The sequence below is a fragment of the Macaca thibetana genome, chromosome 1, assembly GCF_024542745.1.
Source record: "Macaca thibetana thibetana isolate TM-01 chromosome 1, ASM2454274v1, whole genome shotgun sequence".
Classification (NCBI taxonomy): Eukaryota; Metazoa; Chordata; class Mammalia; order Primates; family Cercopithecidae; genus Macaca; species Macaca thibetana.
The window spans coordinates 47,759,523-47,777,131 of NC_065578.1; the positions used below are offsets into that span (position 1 = coordinate 47,759,523).

Sequence of the window (17,609 nt, forward strand, 5' to 3'; positions counted from 1 at the left end):
CACCTACCCTCTATGGGACACTTCCATTTGGTCTTTATTTATATCCTCTCATCATCCGCCCTTCACAACCTTCCTGTAACCCAGACATTAATTAATCTCATTTTAAAAGTGAGTAAACAGGTTCACAGGGATGGCTCAAGGCCACATCGTGGCAGAGCAGGACTCTAAGTTTGATCTGTCAGACATCAGTTTCCAGACTCTTGTGCCCACATCTCTGCATGAGCCTATTACAACATCCAGTCAGAGGCCCAATTTTCCATCTGCTTGACAAGCAACTTATAATGCACACCCTTGAAATCAGGGTATGCTGTCTCATGAGGTCTAGGTCAGCCATAGCAAGCCTGTGCAGGAAAGTCACAGTAAATAAGACACGGTCTATTTACTACTCACTGTTAAACAACACTTAAGATAAAACATTGCTTTATTTATTCTGTTTGGCAGCTGAAGTGTGCTCCATGGTGCCTATTGCACGGTGATGTTAATTAGGTCCTCAGTACTGCATCTCTTGTATGCAAGGTTCGTGGTGTCACCAGCTCGTCTCGCCTCTCCAGAGGTCTCTGGTTCAGCATCAAGTCTGAGGACAGAAAGAATCTTTGGAAGGCAGGAATCACCACCAGAGTTGCTGAACTAAGTATAAAACTTCACTACCGTACAAAAGTTAGCTGGGCATGGTGGCGTGCACCTGTAATCCCAGCTACTCAGGAGGCTGAGGCAGAAGAATCACTTGAACCTGGGAAACAGAGGTTGCAGTGAGCCGAGATTGCTCCACTGCACTCCAGCCTGGGTGACAGAGCAAGACTCCATCTCAGAAAAAAAAAAAAAAAAGAAAGAAACTTCACTACCTAGTCCTCATTCACAAGCATTAGGGCCTAGCAACCTGACATGCACACCAGGGTCAGTGTGAGATCATTTTTAGGGTAGGCAAGTGGGTTGAAGGGGGTGTTCCTAGAGACCCAAAATGGCAGAACTGGAGGAGCCCTTAGCGATCACCTACTTCAACAGATACCATTTTATAGATGGGAAAACTGAGGCTTAGAGAGGCACAGTGACTTTTCTAAAGTTATATAAATGGTAGGAACAGATAGAGATTAGATTCCCAGTCTCTCTGATTCCAGTTAAGACTCCTAATGGATCATTTCTAGGCCTCTGTCCCTGCTCCTGACAGTCCTCACTTGTTCCCGTCCCCTTCCTATTGTATGGCTACAGAATGGATGCATGCAAAGTGCTGCCTCTAGTAGGAACTCAGAGAATGCGAGTTCTTTCTCCCCACTACATTCACCTTCCCTGAAATTCCTCAGAGTAATCCTGTGGTTTAGAAAGAGCAATCATTCTTAATTCCATTTGGTGGGTGAGGAAGTTGAGGTTCAGAGAGGGGAAATGACAGCCCCTGAATTAGGTTTAAATCCAGGCTCTGGGTTAGTGCTCTTTCAACCAAACCACATGGCCTCCCTAAGGATAAATGAATAAAAGAAAGAATGAATACTAAACTTAGAAAAGAATGTATTAAGGCATGTCTAACAAATAGGCTTAATGTTCGAAAGTCCCCACACCATGTATTTGCTTTTCAGTAAAGGCAAAGTCTCGAGTTCTGTGGAGCTGCTCTTTAGGCCAGAGCAATGAAGTACGGTCATGCGTTGCTTAATGACAGGGATATGTTCTGAGAAATGCACTGTTAGGTGATCTCATCGTTGCGTGAACATCATAGAATGTGCTTATGCAAATCTAGATGATATGGCCTGCTACACACCTAGGCTACGTGGTATAGCCTATGGCTCCCAGGCTACAAACCTGTCCAACATGTTATTCTACTGAATGCTGCAGGCAATTATAACACAATGCTTGCATTTGTGTATCTAAAAAATCTAAACATAGAAAAGGTACAATAAAAATATAGTATTATAATCTTATGGGACCACTGTCATTCAGGCAGTCTGGCACTGGCTGAAACATTGTTAGGTGGTGCACGACTGTACTTATTTCACAGCTGTGCACCCTTCACTTTTGACCACCATCTGGTATTCGACCTATGTTAGGGCAGGCCCTCAGTGAGTGCTTCTGAAATTGAACAGAAACAAACCCCCCAGAATCATGGAATTTCAGCTCCAGGAGCACTTTGGAGAGGTATTAGGGGTGTTAAGGAGAACTGCCTCTCCCTTCTTCATAACACCACATGAGCAGTCTTTTTCAACTTTTAGTTAAGGCTGATCTGAAGAAAAAAAAAAGAGAAAAACAGACAGGAACACAAAGCTCAAATACAGAAAAGAGACCTAAACACAAGGTCACCTGGAGATAGAGTCTGAAAAGGAGACTTTTGGTGAGCTCTCCACCCCAGAGGGACTGGCTTGGCTGAATCAGCCAGGATCAGCCTTCACTGGGACTGGGAAGGAGGAGAGGTGGCCCTGACATCGTGCTGAGCACAGTCCCTGGGAGGCTGGGGCGGAGGGGTGATCCATTAATATGGATGAAATGTCAAGAAAGTAGACAGAATTTCAAACAGCAGCTTAACCCAGGACCTCTGACTATGAGTAGATGTAAAAAAAAATCTGCTTAGACTTGACAGTGATCTGTCATCTAATATTCAGTAAAAACATTCACAACTGAACAAACTTATGCATTTTCACACACAAATATAAAGAAGTTATTCAATAAGATGTGCACATAATGGTAGTACACACGTACACATATCCTCAAACACATCATAGTCAATTTATCTCTTTCACCTGTCTTAGTCTCTCCCCAGCTTTCTCCTTTGTTCTTTTCTTTCCTATGGATACTATTAGCCTAAAGTCTCACAACTTCCTATGCGGGCCTATAACCTAGGTTTGCTCCACTTTATCCAGAAGTTTCAGGGTTGCTTATTTGTGAACTTCTGGAGGGAGAGAGAAAAGGAGGGGTGTCAGCATCACAAAAATGTTCTGCTCTGAACAGGCATCCTCAGTCTCATTCTCACCACCAGCAGCAGCAGCAACAGCCACAAATTCTCTGTGAATGGCTTCTCTGTCTCTGGCCTTATGCTAAGGCCCTGGGGCCCCAGAAATGAGTAAGACTGTTTTTGGCCCTCTCTAAACATCTCAGTCCAAGAACAATGGAAAGTTGAATTGGGAAGAGAGCTGATACACCAAAGTGAAATACCAAAGCCATTACCAAGTGTCAAATGAAATGTTTAGACAGTGGTTCCCTAGAAGCTCAGGGCCATTGCACCAGAAAAGACTTCCTGAAGGAGGGGTCTTGTAGAATCAGCGAAAATCAGGGCAGCAGAGAGGAATGGGGAGGTGCCTAGCAAACACAGATGCTTAATTATTTGTGTTGGATAAATTAGTGATGAGAAAGTTCAGGTTAAAAACATGGATGAAGTAGGGACCTTTATGAGGTCTCGGAAGAAAGAAAATATTGGAAAATATTTTTCAAAATACTGTACTTTCCCATTTATCTTCTCAGTTGATCCTCACGATTCTCTTTTTCTTTTATTTTCGGTTGAGGAGTATGTCGGTTGAAGATTATGTCAGTTGAGGATTATGTCTCCATATCAAAGAGTAAGAAACTGAAACCAATTGAAGCTCTGGGATAACTCCATCCAGGGCAAGAGACTTACTTAATGTCTAATACAGCCAGGCAGTATCAGAGCTAGGAGCAGAACCCAGTTTCCTAATGGCTACATCTTTAAATCCATTTGACTTGACAATTTGAGTTCTGGGAGTTGAGGATAGACTGTGGCTTGGGTTAGAGGAAGAGGAAGACTTTGGGATATTTACTGGGAAAACTCCCTCTAGTTGGTGACACAGCACCCTCTTTATAATGCAGGAGTGTGGGAGAGGTGGTTAATAGAAGGAGTTGGGCGTCCTTTGCACTACCCCATCCTAATATCCCGGCAAAGCACCTCACTTGTTACAATTCTGAGGGTAGCACCAATCCTGCCTGTTAAGACAATCATTTCACAGCAGTTGTTTCAAAGGAAGAGACTCAGGCATGGAGGACGTATGGGGACACCCAGCTGCAAAGGAGACCGCCTAAAGCAAGGCTCAGGGGAATCAGGCAAAATGAGGTCATGCACAGGAACAAACATAAACCAGTGAGCTCCCTGAGGTGGAGGCTTTTTATAATAAGCATTAAATATTTATTGTACTGTCAGTCTTAGGACTGTACCCAAAAAGGAGGAGGGGAAAACGAAAAGAACACAAGCATTAGAGTCTGATGACTCCCAGGCTCCTCTACTTACAACAAGCTGTGCAACTTTGGGCAGATTCCTTAGTCTCCCTAAGCTTCTGTGTCTTTAGCAGGGAATGAGGAAAATAATGCCTGCTTCATGGGGGTGTTGTGAGGATTGTATGAGATCATGTAAGACAAGACAATCAGTACAGGGTCTGGAGCCAAGTAAGCACTCATTCAGGGCAGAACAGCAGCAGTAACAGTAGCAGCTGCAACGGCAGGAGAAGGAGGAGTAGATTAGTAGTAGCAGCAGTAGTAGCAGCAATATCCACAATAGTAGTGGTAGCAGCAGCAGTAGTAGCATTAGATTAGCAGTACCAGCAATAGCAGCAGTAATAGTAGCAAAAGCAGCAGCAGCAGCAGCAGCAGTGCAGTAGTAATGGGAATAATAGTAGAAGTAGATTAGACTAGTAATAGTAGCAGCAGTAACAGTAATAGCAGCAGCAATATTTTTACTAGTACTAATAGCAACAGCAGAAGTAGTAGTTATTACCACACCAGCAACAGTTGTTATGATTATTGTTATAGAAAAAAGAATCTAATTGCCTTGAACTCTGAAAAAGAATTTAGCCTTCAGGAAACTGTTGGAGAATTAAGTAAATCTGTCTCCTCCATGTCCCCGTGGACACTGGGGCCTTGAAGATCATCCAGGACCTCTGACTCCGAGTCTAAAGCACTCTACCATACCATGCTGCCTTAATGCTGAGTTGGAGCGTAATTCTGTGGTAAAGGAATCCATGGAGGAAATCTGAGCTGTGGAATGTCTCAGAGAGGCTGAGGTTTTGGGAAGATAAATCCATAATTAGGATTCAGTTATCAGGGTAAGGTCAGGATAGAATTTTGGATTTGAGATTTTGTTCATTCTTTCTTTTATTCTGCTGTAGCTACTGAGTACCTCTGACCTGTCTGGAACCATTAGGTTCTATAGGAGGTGTGAAGACAAATAAAACCTGAACTTTGCCCTCAAAGACATTAAATGATAGTGCGGGAGGTGACAATCACCTGAGTGAAAAATTAATAAACAGGCCTGGCGTGGCGGCTCACGCCTGTAATCCCAGCACTTTGGGAAACCCTGGGCGGGTGGATCACAAGGTCAGGAGATCAAGACAATCCTGGCCAACATGGTGAAACCCTGTCTTTACTAAAAAAATACAAAAAAATACAAAAATTAGCTGAGCATGTTGGTGCATGCCTGTAGTCCCAGCTACTCAGGAGGCTGAGGCAGGGGAATTGCTTGAACCCGGGAGGCCGAGGTTGCAGTGAGCCATCACACCACTGCACTCCAGCCTGGTGACAGAGCAAGATTTCATCTCAAAAAAAAAAAAAAAAAATTTGATAAACAGATGAATAAGCAAAGTGTTAGGGCAACCAAGAAAAGAAAGCAATTAATGACAACTGCTAAGACTGGGAGGATGTCATGAAGTTGGGACACATGAGCTAAGTCTTGAATGATGAGAAGGATTTTCTTAGTTAAGAGGAATAGAGATGTTGGCTGGAAATTAGAGAGAACAAGCAGGCATAACCAGTGGGATCTGGCAATTGAACAGAAATGGGGTGTGAAAGACACAAAAGTTGGATGATATCCAGGCTCCTGGCTTGGCCAGTTAATTTGAAAGAAGTACCACAAAATGGGATCATGTTTTCTGGAGCTCCTGGAAGCTTCCAAGCAGAGAATGGGTTAACAGGAGAGCATCTGCAGACAGGGAGGCCATTCCAGCAATTCAGGTAGGAAATAATGGTGGGAGTGGCTAGGAGGGAAAGCATGGGAAGGATAGAGGAAGGGAAGTGCACAACAAACCTGCCAATAGGCATTATTGTCCCATTTTAGAGATGGGGCAAGTAAACTGCTCTAAATGATTTATAAGGTTATTAGCAAGTGGTGGAGCTGAAATTAAAATTCAGGTCTGTCTGACTCAGAGTCACTCCATAATACTACTTGAAGGCAGACACATCAAAGAGGCAGAAGCAATGGGACTTGGTGGTTGTCAGCTGTGTGAGGAGAAAGACATAAAGGAGTTAAGGCAAGGGCAGGGCTTCCAACCTGAGCAACTAGAGGGAAAAAGAGAATATTAATCAAGACAGCTGATGCCAGAGAGAGAAGCAGATTTGGACTTAAGATTGACATGGGGTCAGCTAAAAATAGATCCCAGGTCTTTAGGGGAACAAGTAAATTTTAAGCACTAAGGAGCTATAATAGGCATCATCAGGATGACTTTCTGGCTTGGTCGGGCTTAGTGTTGAGGTTTGGGGCTGAACCGAGAGAGAGAGGTGTGATAGAGTTGTGTTTGTATCCAGGGTCCACGTCCTGTCCTAGTTCCTTACTGGCTGTGGACCATGGGCATGGGACTTAATCACACTAATCTGAATTTCTTCATCTGCAAAGTAGAAAAAACAAGCCCTGACCAGCATACCACCTGAATTTGGTGTATGAAGACAGACATGTGAGTGCCTCGGGGAAGTCCTGAGTTTCAGCTGGCATAGCAGATCTGTATGATTATGTAAGTAACATAAAATGAGTTTTGTATATATCCTGGTAAGATTTGTTTGCTATGATATTGACAAAACATGCTATCTTGTAGAACCTATTTCCCCTTTCTCTTTTTAGTCTAGTCATTTCAGCCTCACATGAAGTTGGGTGAATATCATGTTCAACACTGTCTTCCTATTTGTTCAGAGTCCCAACTTCCAAAGCCTCTTTCCCCTCCCTCAAGGGTTCAGGGTTTTTGGGTGACCCCACTCTCACCATCCCCACTATTCATTCCACACTCAGTGAGCACAGACTCTGCTACATAATGTGTGTTAAGTGCTAAGGCCACAGAGATGAATAAAACCTAGGTCCCTAGCTTGACACTGATCCCTCAGTGTGACTGCCTTTCTTCTGGACACTCCTCTCACTCTTGTCCTCGACTCAGGAAGCATTTGTACTTCTGTCTCTACGTCATCTGGGAATAAGAAAAGCTTTGTCTCTAGAGAAGGGATTTCCAACTCTAGCAAGCAGATGAGAGGCAGAGCAGGGGTGAGGATGGTTTGAGAAAAGAGTTTTACTGAGTTCGAGGTATTTTATAGATGTTACTATATTCAATTCTCACCACAAATATAGGAAGTAGATATTAATCAGTACCTTTTACAGATGAGGATCCTGAGACTTAAAGAGATTACATTATTTGCCCAAAGCCATACAGCTTAACAGAAGAGCTGGGATTCACACTTAGGTTGGCCTAACTTTAAACCTGGGCTGTTCCTATTATGTTATGTCTCCCCTCTTCTTTCTGGCCCTGATTCATTGGCTAAGCTCAGCCACAAGGTAAAGGACTTCTTTAGTGCTCAGAAGGCAAGAACTTGGAGGAAGAATTCCGAACAAGAAATGAGGGACATAGTAGGCTTATTTCGCATACCCCAGAAGGAGGAAGTGATAGGGAACCAGAGCTAGATTATCTGCTTGAGGCCAGTAACCCAGAGTGTGTCAGGATGGGCCCAAGAACCCTGCTGAGATTCCAGGGTCCCTGGATAATCTGGAAGCCTCTGCATGTCAAGTGATAAATGGGCCCCTTGTCTAAACTCTGCTCTCTGGAGGACTCTGGAGTGGCTAGAAGAAAGTCAGACAGATGTATGGGAATGAGAGATAGGAAGAAGGCAGGGCTTCAGCAGCAAGTGCTAAAAAGTCCTGAAATCATTACACATTTTTCCCAGCCTGTAAACTTAACATGCTTCCTTCCCCTCTGCCTATCCCCCACTACCTCTAAATGATGCCATTGTTTACTTGTTATTCTGCTTTAACCTGTTTCTTTTTTTGATGTAATTTTACCTGGAGACAAGTGGAGAAGGCCCAGCACAAAGTAGTGGAAGGGGAGCAGTGTTTGAATCCAGGTTCTGGATTCAGGGTTCTAGAATCCAGGTTCTAGACACGTGAGTGTAAAAAAAAAGGTTTTTACCTTTAAGATTCTCATTTTTTCTCATCTTTGAAGTGTAGAAAATGATACTTACCTGATGGGACTGTAGGGAACATTAACTAAGGCAATGGCTACAAAGACACACAGTGTGTGTTCAGTAAACATTTGGATGTATGAATCGATGCTGCACAAATGTTAATCGGCCTACACTTCCATAGTTGGCTCTGTTCTTACTACATAGAAAAAGGAATTGGGTTCTCTAAGGCAGGTCTCAGGTGTGTCAGTTGAGTTACAGTGAAAGGATCCCAGTTCTTTCTGTACTTACCGCCCCTGCCTCCATTTAAAAGGCAATAGAAAAAACTTCTAGCTAAAGTCTCACTGTTGCTGCTGCAAAACAAACATCATCACCAGCCTCCTCTGCGGCGGGCTTATCAACGAAGAAACTGGGTAATCTCCAGTTTGTCTGCTGCAGCTGAGGGTAAACAGACTTTTAGTCCTGTCTCTGCACCTCTCAACTGATAAAGAGCAAAACTAGCACTGCATCAGTATGGAGAGTTGCGTGAGAGCCAGGTAGAGACCTGGCATGATCCCTCTCCTTCCCACCCCTACTTTTTGCATAGTTGCCTGTCTCCTCGGAAATGCACACAACACTGGTTTGGTGGGCAGCTCCACCCACCTGTGGCTCTAATCTAAGACAGACGTGGCTAGACAAGAAGATAGGCTGGCGCGCCCCCTGCTGGAGCCAGGTGGGCTAGCAGCCTCTGGCTGATTGTACACCTCTTGGTGCTGTCCTCCATCTCAGTGCTGAAAACCTTTCCCCTCTAGCTTGAGGTGATAGGTATAACCTTGTCCAAGAAAGCTAAGGAGAAGCTGAGCAGGCCAAGACCACACAAAGGGCTGCTGACAAACCCTGGTCTCTTGCCCAGCCCTTTTTTTCCTGCTCTGCCAATGTGGAAAAGCAGATAGTTCATCTTGCAAACACACCCCCCTACAGGCTGCCTTATAGCCAGTTTTTTTTTTTTTTTTCTCTCTCTCTCTCTCTCGGAATGGGAAATTTTAGCAGAGCCCATATGCTATGATTCAGAGACAGTTAATATCACTGTGTCTAGCATTAAGTACTATACTGTACACTCCATTTGCTGACATCCAGAAATGTAACATCCTGTCCCATGTCATCTCAGTCCACAGAAATGACATGAGGCGACGCTTTGGAGCATCCAACTTCCAACCCAGCATCCTCCTAGAAAGGGAGTCCCCTCTATTTCCTCCCAGACAGATGTCGTTCAGACTCTTCTTGCACTCCTGTGGTGATGGGGAGTTCATGGTCTTCCAAAGGAGCCCATCCAGTGGTTGGCAATTCAATTCACTAAAAGTTTTCCTCATCCTGAGCAGAAATCTATCTTACTGAGACTCACTCCCCAGATTTGGTTATTACCTCTGGACAACACGGAACAAGTTTGCTTCTTTTGTCCAATGATGTCCCTTTAACTTTTTGGAGACTGTGATCTTTCTTTCCTATTCACACTCACTCTTATTTTTTATTTTAAACAATAAACTGCTCCATTCCTTTCTAATGGGGAAGGATTTGCAGACACCTCACTTTCCTAGTCATATTCCAAATGATCAAAGCTACCATTTAGTGAGCACATAAAGATTTTTGCCTACTTTTTCCACACCTAAGTTCATTAAACTTTCATAACTATTATAGCAAGGTAAGTATTACTATGACCATCTTTCAGGCGAGGAAACTAAGATCTAGAGATGTTAAATAACTTGCCTAAGATCACACAGTTTTAAAGAAATAGAAGTAGGGTTTGAATGCAGAATGAGCCAAAGTTGCCTGGATCCAAGTTTTTGCTCTTAAATCATCATTATACCTACTGTTTGTGTAGTCTATGATCCAATTACTCAATGTAGTTTTAAATATATGGGCCAATATATGATCACAACATTATGGAAGTGACCTGGCCAAGGAAACATGGATCCAGACTATTGTCTCTCTCATTTTATGCACTCTGCCTCTTTTCATGCTATCTAAAATAATGCTATCATTTCCAAAAGACTGACACACTCTTGGTGCATGCCAAGCTGGTTGCAGTCAATTAAACTCCCCGGGACTTTGACACGGGAACTGCTGGAAATCAAGACTTGACTGTTGTCCCTTATTTTGATAACAAAGTCCTTGACCTCAAAGTCAGGGTTATACCAGTTTGGGGGTTTGCCTGTTGGTTCTTGAGCAGTGGGAGACCGAAAGGGAAAGGTGCCAAGAATGCTCAGAGGAACAGAAGAGCTGCACAAAACACTTTATTTGTGTTCCTATGGGCAAAACGAACCCAGGGGAGAGGCTGTATGTACAACATGACATTTGTAGCCAATCAACATATGGCTCTTTGTTATTATTTCTGAAAACCAGCATGCAAAGGAGAACAAGTTTTGCTTTTGATTTTTGTAGCAAACTTCAATAATCTCCAACCCAAACAAACAAACAAACAAAAAATGCTTTAGTGGAGCTTTGTGCTAAGGGCTTTTCCTCCCTGGAGCCTCCTTGCCTCTCCCCGTCTTCTAATCCTCATTTCCGGGAGGTCATTTTAATTAGCAGGCTGTCATGGTGACTCAGCCTGCTGTTTCCACAGACAGGAAGGGAGCAGACTCCCCTGGACCCATTCATCATACAAAGGCACTTTACTCTTCACAAAAAATGCACAATATTTAGCTCGCTACACCTTGGGAATTGCTACTACCATTTTATTTTATCATTCCTCCCTGCCTCAGGGTGCATCCTTGTGTCTTTTGCATCTTCCTTGCCTGGCAATCACACTTTCCTCATTGTAGATTAGCAATGCCCACATCTTCAGGGGCCACGCTTAATCTCTGTCTCCTGGGATCTGGAGACTAACCATAATAAACCTTTTAAAATGAAGGACCAGTGCGTTTTTGTCTTTGGAGCTAAAATTTTAATTAAACTACCCAGGAAATAGGGAAATAGCTCTCAGCACAGTTTTCTAAATCTGCATGCTGGGGTTTGAGGGAATCAGGAAGCATGCAGCTTAGATACAGTGACCATATATTTAAGTCCACTGTGATTTCAAAAATCCTGTCCCATTGTTCCCTAGGATGCATTTGCCCTTGGGTTGCATGTGTTGTTGCTGTTGTTTTGGATCAGAAAATACAAACACTGCATTTCTAAATCTGTAAACAATCAAGCCTATTTAAAAGGTAACCATCTGCAGTAACTATAAAACTTAAAAATGTAAAGTGGCTTTGAAAGAACTGACCTGATATGTATCTTAAAAGGGATGTGTAGGTTTTCCTCATCTTGGAAGATCTCTGTGTTGTAGAAAATAGCATCTGTGCTCACCTGGTTCCAGTCTCCTATTTTGTTCCTGAGCTTTTTGAGCTGAAGGCTTACAATTGATTTTCCATTGGAAAAAGGGAAAATCAATGATGAAGTTTCTCATTGTATCCCTTCCCTTTCACTAGCCTATGCATTAATCCACAAATCCTCGGAAGCTAAAAAAGAGTGATTAATTTCATTCCCCAGCAGAAAATGCACGCTCCTGTCCCCATAAGACCTCCCAGGACTCCGTGTCTTTAAAAAGGGGTTGAAGGGTCTTTGTGGTTCACTGAGCTCTTCTTGTCCCCTTTGCCGTTGGGGTAGTTGCTGGCTGGGCCCCGCAGGAGTGGGTGCTTGTAAGGAGGGGATTTTTCTTTCCTGCAAAGGGGGAGATAACAGAAAGAGAGAAGACAGCACATATACACACTGTGATGAAATCATTTGTGTGCATGTCTATCTTCCCCACTGGACTGTAACCTCCCAGGAACAGTAACCTGGTCTTCTTCCCACAGACACTAAAGGTGACAAAGACCAGCAGGCATTGATACTGTCTTCAAGTTGCTTATAGCTTAGGAGAGGAGACAATTGCATAAAATACCTACACAAAACAATAACTATAATATGTGTCAGGAAGTGGTTAGTGTCATAAATATGAGAATCTCTTGAACTAAGTTTGAATTCAAATTGAAGAAGAAGATTTGGAACCCATCAAGTTCTGACCTTGGCACACCCATTTTTCTTTACTGTTGATGAGTCACGAATAAGGTAAAGACAGAATAGGTGGCACCACATAAAGGGACACCTTGCCCTAACATACCCTCCTTCCTTAAAGGAAGCCTCACTGCCTGAAAATCCACATTCATTGAAGAGCCTTGCTAACATAACAAGGCTGCCAGAATAGGTGAGATACAGCTAGACATCAGTACCTATTAACACCCTGGAGCACATGCATGAGGTGTAACTTATGGGCAATGTGATCTTGAAGCAGTTCCTTACCTTCTCTGGACCTCTATTTCTTTATTTCTAAAATAGGAGAAAAATTCATGTCCTTCCTGCCTCATAAGCCCTGGTAAATGGAGGTTGAAGAAGAGCTTTGTAAATTACAAGGTGCTATTCATCTGTCATTGAAGGATGTTGTTCTTAACACCCAAATGGAGCACAGGACGTAAATATGTTTTTACGGGGAGAAAGAGGAGGCAGGCCCAGGTTTGGTCATAGTTGGGGCAGCCATGGGGGGATGGTGGCAAGGGGACAAGTTGTGCAAAGGCTAGAGAGGACTGTGAATATGCAGAAGGACTTAGGGAGGGTGAGCTAGGAAGGCAAAAAGCCATCAACCAAAGATGGGGACATAGAGAGTGCAAGGAGCCACTGGAAGGCAAAACATCCCATACCTTTAGGTCTCTGCAGAGGCTGTTCCCTTCCCTACCTCTAAAGAGGCAGAGGAAGAGCCCCACTTCCTTTGGGAAGACAAATTCCCAAAAAATAAGCTTCCCCCATCCCTAGGCCTTTTTAGCACTTTGTACATTTCATCACTCCTCCGCCTGCCATTTTCTAGGTGGTTCTTTGTTCATCTCTTTCTCTTATGAGATGATAAGTTTGATGTGTATGCTTTTTCTCTATAATTCCTGAGCCAAGTGCAGGTCTGGTATGGGGTAGGTGCTTGAGGAGTATTTGATGACTAGAAATGAACTTTCAGTCTTATCTTCACCATATCATTTACTCTAAACATTCTGGCCTTGTCATTGCTGTTGTGTGAAGTCAGCGACCCTTAACAGAGGGACCAGCTGAAGCCATGGCAGAAGAACATAAATTGTGAACATTTCATGGACATTTATTAGTTCCCCAAATTAATACTTTTATAATTTCTTACGCCTGTCTTTACTGCAATCTCTGACCATAAATTGTGAAGATTTCATGGACATTTATCACTTCTCTGATCAATATTCTTGTGATTTCCTATGCCTGTCTTTACTTTAATCTCTTAATCCCATCATCTTCGTAAGCTGAGGATGTATGTTACCTCAGGACCCTGTGATGATTGCGTTAACTGCACAAATTGTTTAGGCCCCAGATATCGGGGGAACCCGCCCCTAATAATTCAATGTGAGTCCTTTTCTGCTTTCCCTAAGTGTCAGCTGGTCTGAGAAATAAAGGAAAAGAGTACAAAAGAGAGAAATTTTAAAGCTGGGTGTCCGAGGGAGACATCACGTCGGCAGGTTCCGTGATGCCCCCCAAGCCACAAAACCAACAAGTGTTTATTAGTGATTTTCAAAAGGGGAGAGAGTGTACGAATAGGGTGTGGGTCAAAGAGATCACATGCTTCAGAAGGTAATAAAATATCACAAGGCAAATGGAGGCAGGGCGAGATCACAGGACTGGGGCAAAATTAAAATTGCTAATGAAGTTTCAGGCACACATTGTCATTGATAACATCTTATCAGGAGACAGAGTTTGAGAGCAGACAATCAGTCTGACCAAAATTTATTAGGCGAGAATTTCCTCATCCTAATAGGCCTGGGAGTGCTCCCGGGAGACCAGGGCTTATTTCATCCCTTATCTACAACCGTAAAAGACAGACGTTCCCAGAGCGGTCATTTTAGAGACCTACCCCTAGGAATGCATTCTCTTTCTCAGGGATGTTCCTTGCTGAGAAAAAGAATTCAGCGATATGTCTCCTATTTGCTTTTGAAAGAAGAGAAATATGGCTCTGTTCCGCCCAGCTAGCAGGCAGCCAGACCTAATGGTTATCTCCCTTGTTCCCTGAACATCACTGTTATCCTGTTCTTTTTTCAAGGTGCCCAGATTTCATATTGTTTAAACAATTTGTGCAGTTAATGCAATCATCACAGGGTCCTGAGGTGACATACATCTTCAGCTTATGAAGATGACGGGATTAAGAGATTAAAGTAAAGACAGGCATAGGAAATCACAAGAATATTGATTGGGGAAGTGGTAAATGTCCATGAAATCTTCACAATTTATGTTCAGAGATTGCAGTAAAGACAGGCGTACAAAATTATAAAAGCATTAATTTGGGGAACTAATAAATGTCCATGAAATGTTCACAATTTATGTTCTTCTGCCATGGCTTCAGCTGGTCCCTCCATTCAGGGTCCCTGACTTCCTGCAACACGTTGCCTTGGAATGTGTCTTGTTAGGTCCTGCTTCTGGCTGTTCTCTACTCTATTCCCCAGCGTGGAATACCCTCTCTCCCCTTTCTATTTCATCAATCAAAATTCCATATGTCTGTCAAAGCCAAGTTCAAGTGCCACTTCCTCTCTGAAGCTTTTTTGGGACGTGCCTGCCAGCTACAAAATACTTGCCAGATTTTGTAGGAGAGGAACTTCTGCTTGGGTCTAACTTTTCTTTAGTGTGAAGGGGTCAAAGTGGGTAATTTTGGGGGCTTTCTCAGTTCTACCACAGCTCAGTAACACTCATGAATTATTTAGAATTTAATCTATGCTAGGCCCTGCACCATGCACTAAGGATACAGAAGTAAGTAAGACTGAGGACACTGAAGCTAGCAGAGAAGCCAGACATGCATAGAAGCTATGACAATACACCACAGGACACACCATGCTAGAGGTATGTACGAAACACAGTTAGGAGCTCAGCAGAGAGGAAGCAGCTCTGTCTCAGGTGGAGAATACAGACAAGGAAACAGAAGGTGTGATATTTGAACTGAGTTTTGAATGATAATTAGGAGCTCACCATCTACAAGCAGAAAGGGAACTCATTCCAGCAAGAGGAAAAAGGATGTACAGAGACATGAAGGCAAGAAAACAGCTAACTTGTTTGGGCTGAAGCATAAGGCACAAGGTGATAGAAATCAGGTGGGATAGACAGGGTGCTCATGGGGGTGGAGGGGTGTAGAAAGTAGGAAATGAAGTTTAAAATGTAGGCCAAGGTCTTGAATAGCAAGAAGAGTTGAAATATTACCCTAAAGGTAATAGGGAGCCATGGAAGGTTTTTGAGAGAAGGCATAACCTGATACATAGTTGAGTACTTATACACTTTTCAGTATTGTTTGTTATCTTTACATTTATACTTGCCTTTATCCTCCACAAATCTGAGCTCACAATGGGCAGGGACTATTTATAATCCTCTAGCAGTTGGCACAAGGACTGGCACATAGTGGGCTCCAGTGTGTTGAGGAGCTGATAAGCCCCCTTACACACACATACAGCCATCATAACCTCTCCCTGGAGCCAGCTCCTCCAGCCTGTGAATGAGCCTGAGTCCATCTCTTGCTCAGAGACCACAATCATGCTCTGTTTACCTACAGAAGCACATCTGCCCTGTTCCTTCTTCCTGTCTGATTTTATCCCCTTTGCTGGAGCATTTGGGGCTTACGACTGTACCACTGTGTGCTAAACAAAATGTGGGGCCTCAGCTTTGGTCATCAATGCCATGCCCCCGAGCCTGAGCTCTTGTGCCCACATTGCTGCCCCTCCCGAGGGACCCTATCTGAAGGGTGGCCCAGTATCCAATGATGCTGGCAGGTTTCCGCCAGCGTGTGAGCAGAAAGTGACATATTGTAATTATCCATGGAGATGGGAGAAAACAAAGATTAATTTTGAGTCAAAACATGTAATTTTCCTTTAAAGCCAGAACTGCTCTTTCACTTAAGCTATTTGATGCTTGGGTGGAAAATAATACAAAAAAGGGGAAGTATTTAAAATCCAAATTAGAGCTCAGAGTCTTGTACCCTCCTGGGAATTCATTTTTAAAGGATTACTGACCAATCTAGAGCTAAGTGGTACTCACAGTTTGATGAGGCAGAGGTGTGTGCATAGGGAGGAGGTTATTAATTTTTTTCTTAATTTAAGGGTGGGTGCATTTAGCTCAAGTCCTCAAAACTCTGAACTCATGAGGAAGGAGCTCTCTAGATCTTTTCTGAAGAGGGCTCCAAAGCTCAAGGCAAGGAAGTGCCATGCACAGTTAAAGTCTGGGCCCTGAGATCTCCCCTGTGTCCTTTAGATCTGTGTCAGGGTTCCATCCTCTCCCATCTCCAGGAACTCTTCACTGGTAGACACTGAATACACTGCACTGCAGGGTGAGGGCCTGTGCTCCAGTCCTGGCTCTGACCACATGACTTTGACCAGCTCCTTCTGCTGCCTAAGTCCCCATGTTCTCATCTGTATCATAAAGAGAGACTAGAGGATCACTAAGGTCTCCCTGAGTGTCAGCACCATTTCATTGGTATATGACAATGCAACATGCAAGAAAAAAATGATTAAGGATGAAGATAATTTTATTTAGGCAGAGGACCTGAAAGAGACAATCCCCAAATTAACTTGTAAATGAGATTCTAAGAATTCTTTTGAGTTTCATAAAGCTTCAGATGTTTAAGAACTTTAAACAATCAAGAATGACTTCTAAGAATGAACTGAGCATCTTCCTCTAGAGGTGAACTCCTCAGAGGTAGGGGTCATGCTTTAATCAGCCACTCATCCCAGCACTTCTTTCCTGTCAGGGGCCTGGTATAAAGTGTTGCTTTTCCTGAGTGAATGAATGAATGAATGTATACATGCATGTATGCACAATGCAGGACAGGCACTTCAGGGGCACAAGTAATAGACGTGATTCTCCTGCAAGAGTTTCTAATATGCCATGCACAATGGGGGCAGGGGCACAAAGACCCCAGATGATTTAGAAACAATCTGAGACAGGGTATCAGAATGTCTTGTCATGAAGATGCTATGACATGGGGCTCAGAGATGTATGACTCATAGGATTGTGGAACATAGGCCCTGAGACATCACCCAACCAAACAAGTCAAAGGACTTGCCCTAGGTCTTGATGAGCTGGTTGGAAATCTGGGACTGGAGGACATGAAAACATTTATTGAGCATCTACCAGCTGCTGGGCACTGTGCTAAGCTTGTATCCATTCTACAAAACCATATTTAGATATCATTGTTATTAGCCCCATTCATAGGTAAGCAGAGAAAAGCTTCAAGAGGCCAAGAAACTTGCCTAAGATCCTATAACTCACATGAGTCTGAGACAGAATTTGAACCCATGCTGACGAACTTCTACTTGAGGTGAACCTTAGCTATACTTCAATTCGGCTTTCAAATAATAAAAGCCTAGGAGCAAACCCTGGCTCTCCCAAAAACTCTTTGTCCTCGGGCATCTCACATCTTCTCATCGTCTTTCTGAGTCTCCTTTTCTTTA

At 43.3% G+C, this 17,609-nt stretch overlaps 1 protein-coding gene across 4 annotated transcripts in view; it reads right to left on the reverse strand.

The window, feature by feature from the left end:
• Nucleotides 1-424: 424 nt before the first annotated feature.
• Nucleotides 425-17,609, reverse strand: part of AGBL4 (AGBL carboxypeptidase 4) — a 1,466,214-nt gene continuing 1,449,029 nt past the window's right edge. Inside the window, exon 13 of one of the 4 annotated variants that reach the window (XM_050802234.1) lies at nt 425-574. In XM_050802234.1, coding sequence (XP_050658191.1) covers nt 463-574 — 112 coding nt within the window. In that variant the 3' untranslated portion in view covers nt 425-462. Of the gene's footprint in view, nt 575-10,178; nt 11,809-17,609 lie in introns of those variants that run through there. The other 3 variants (XM_050802256.1, XM_050802226.1, XM_050802249.1) reach the window with 3 other exon arrangements.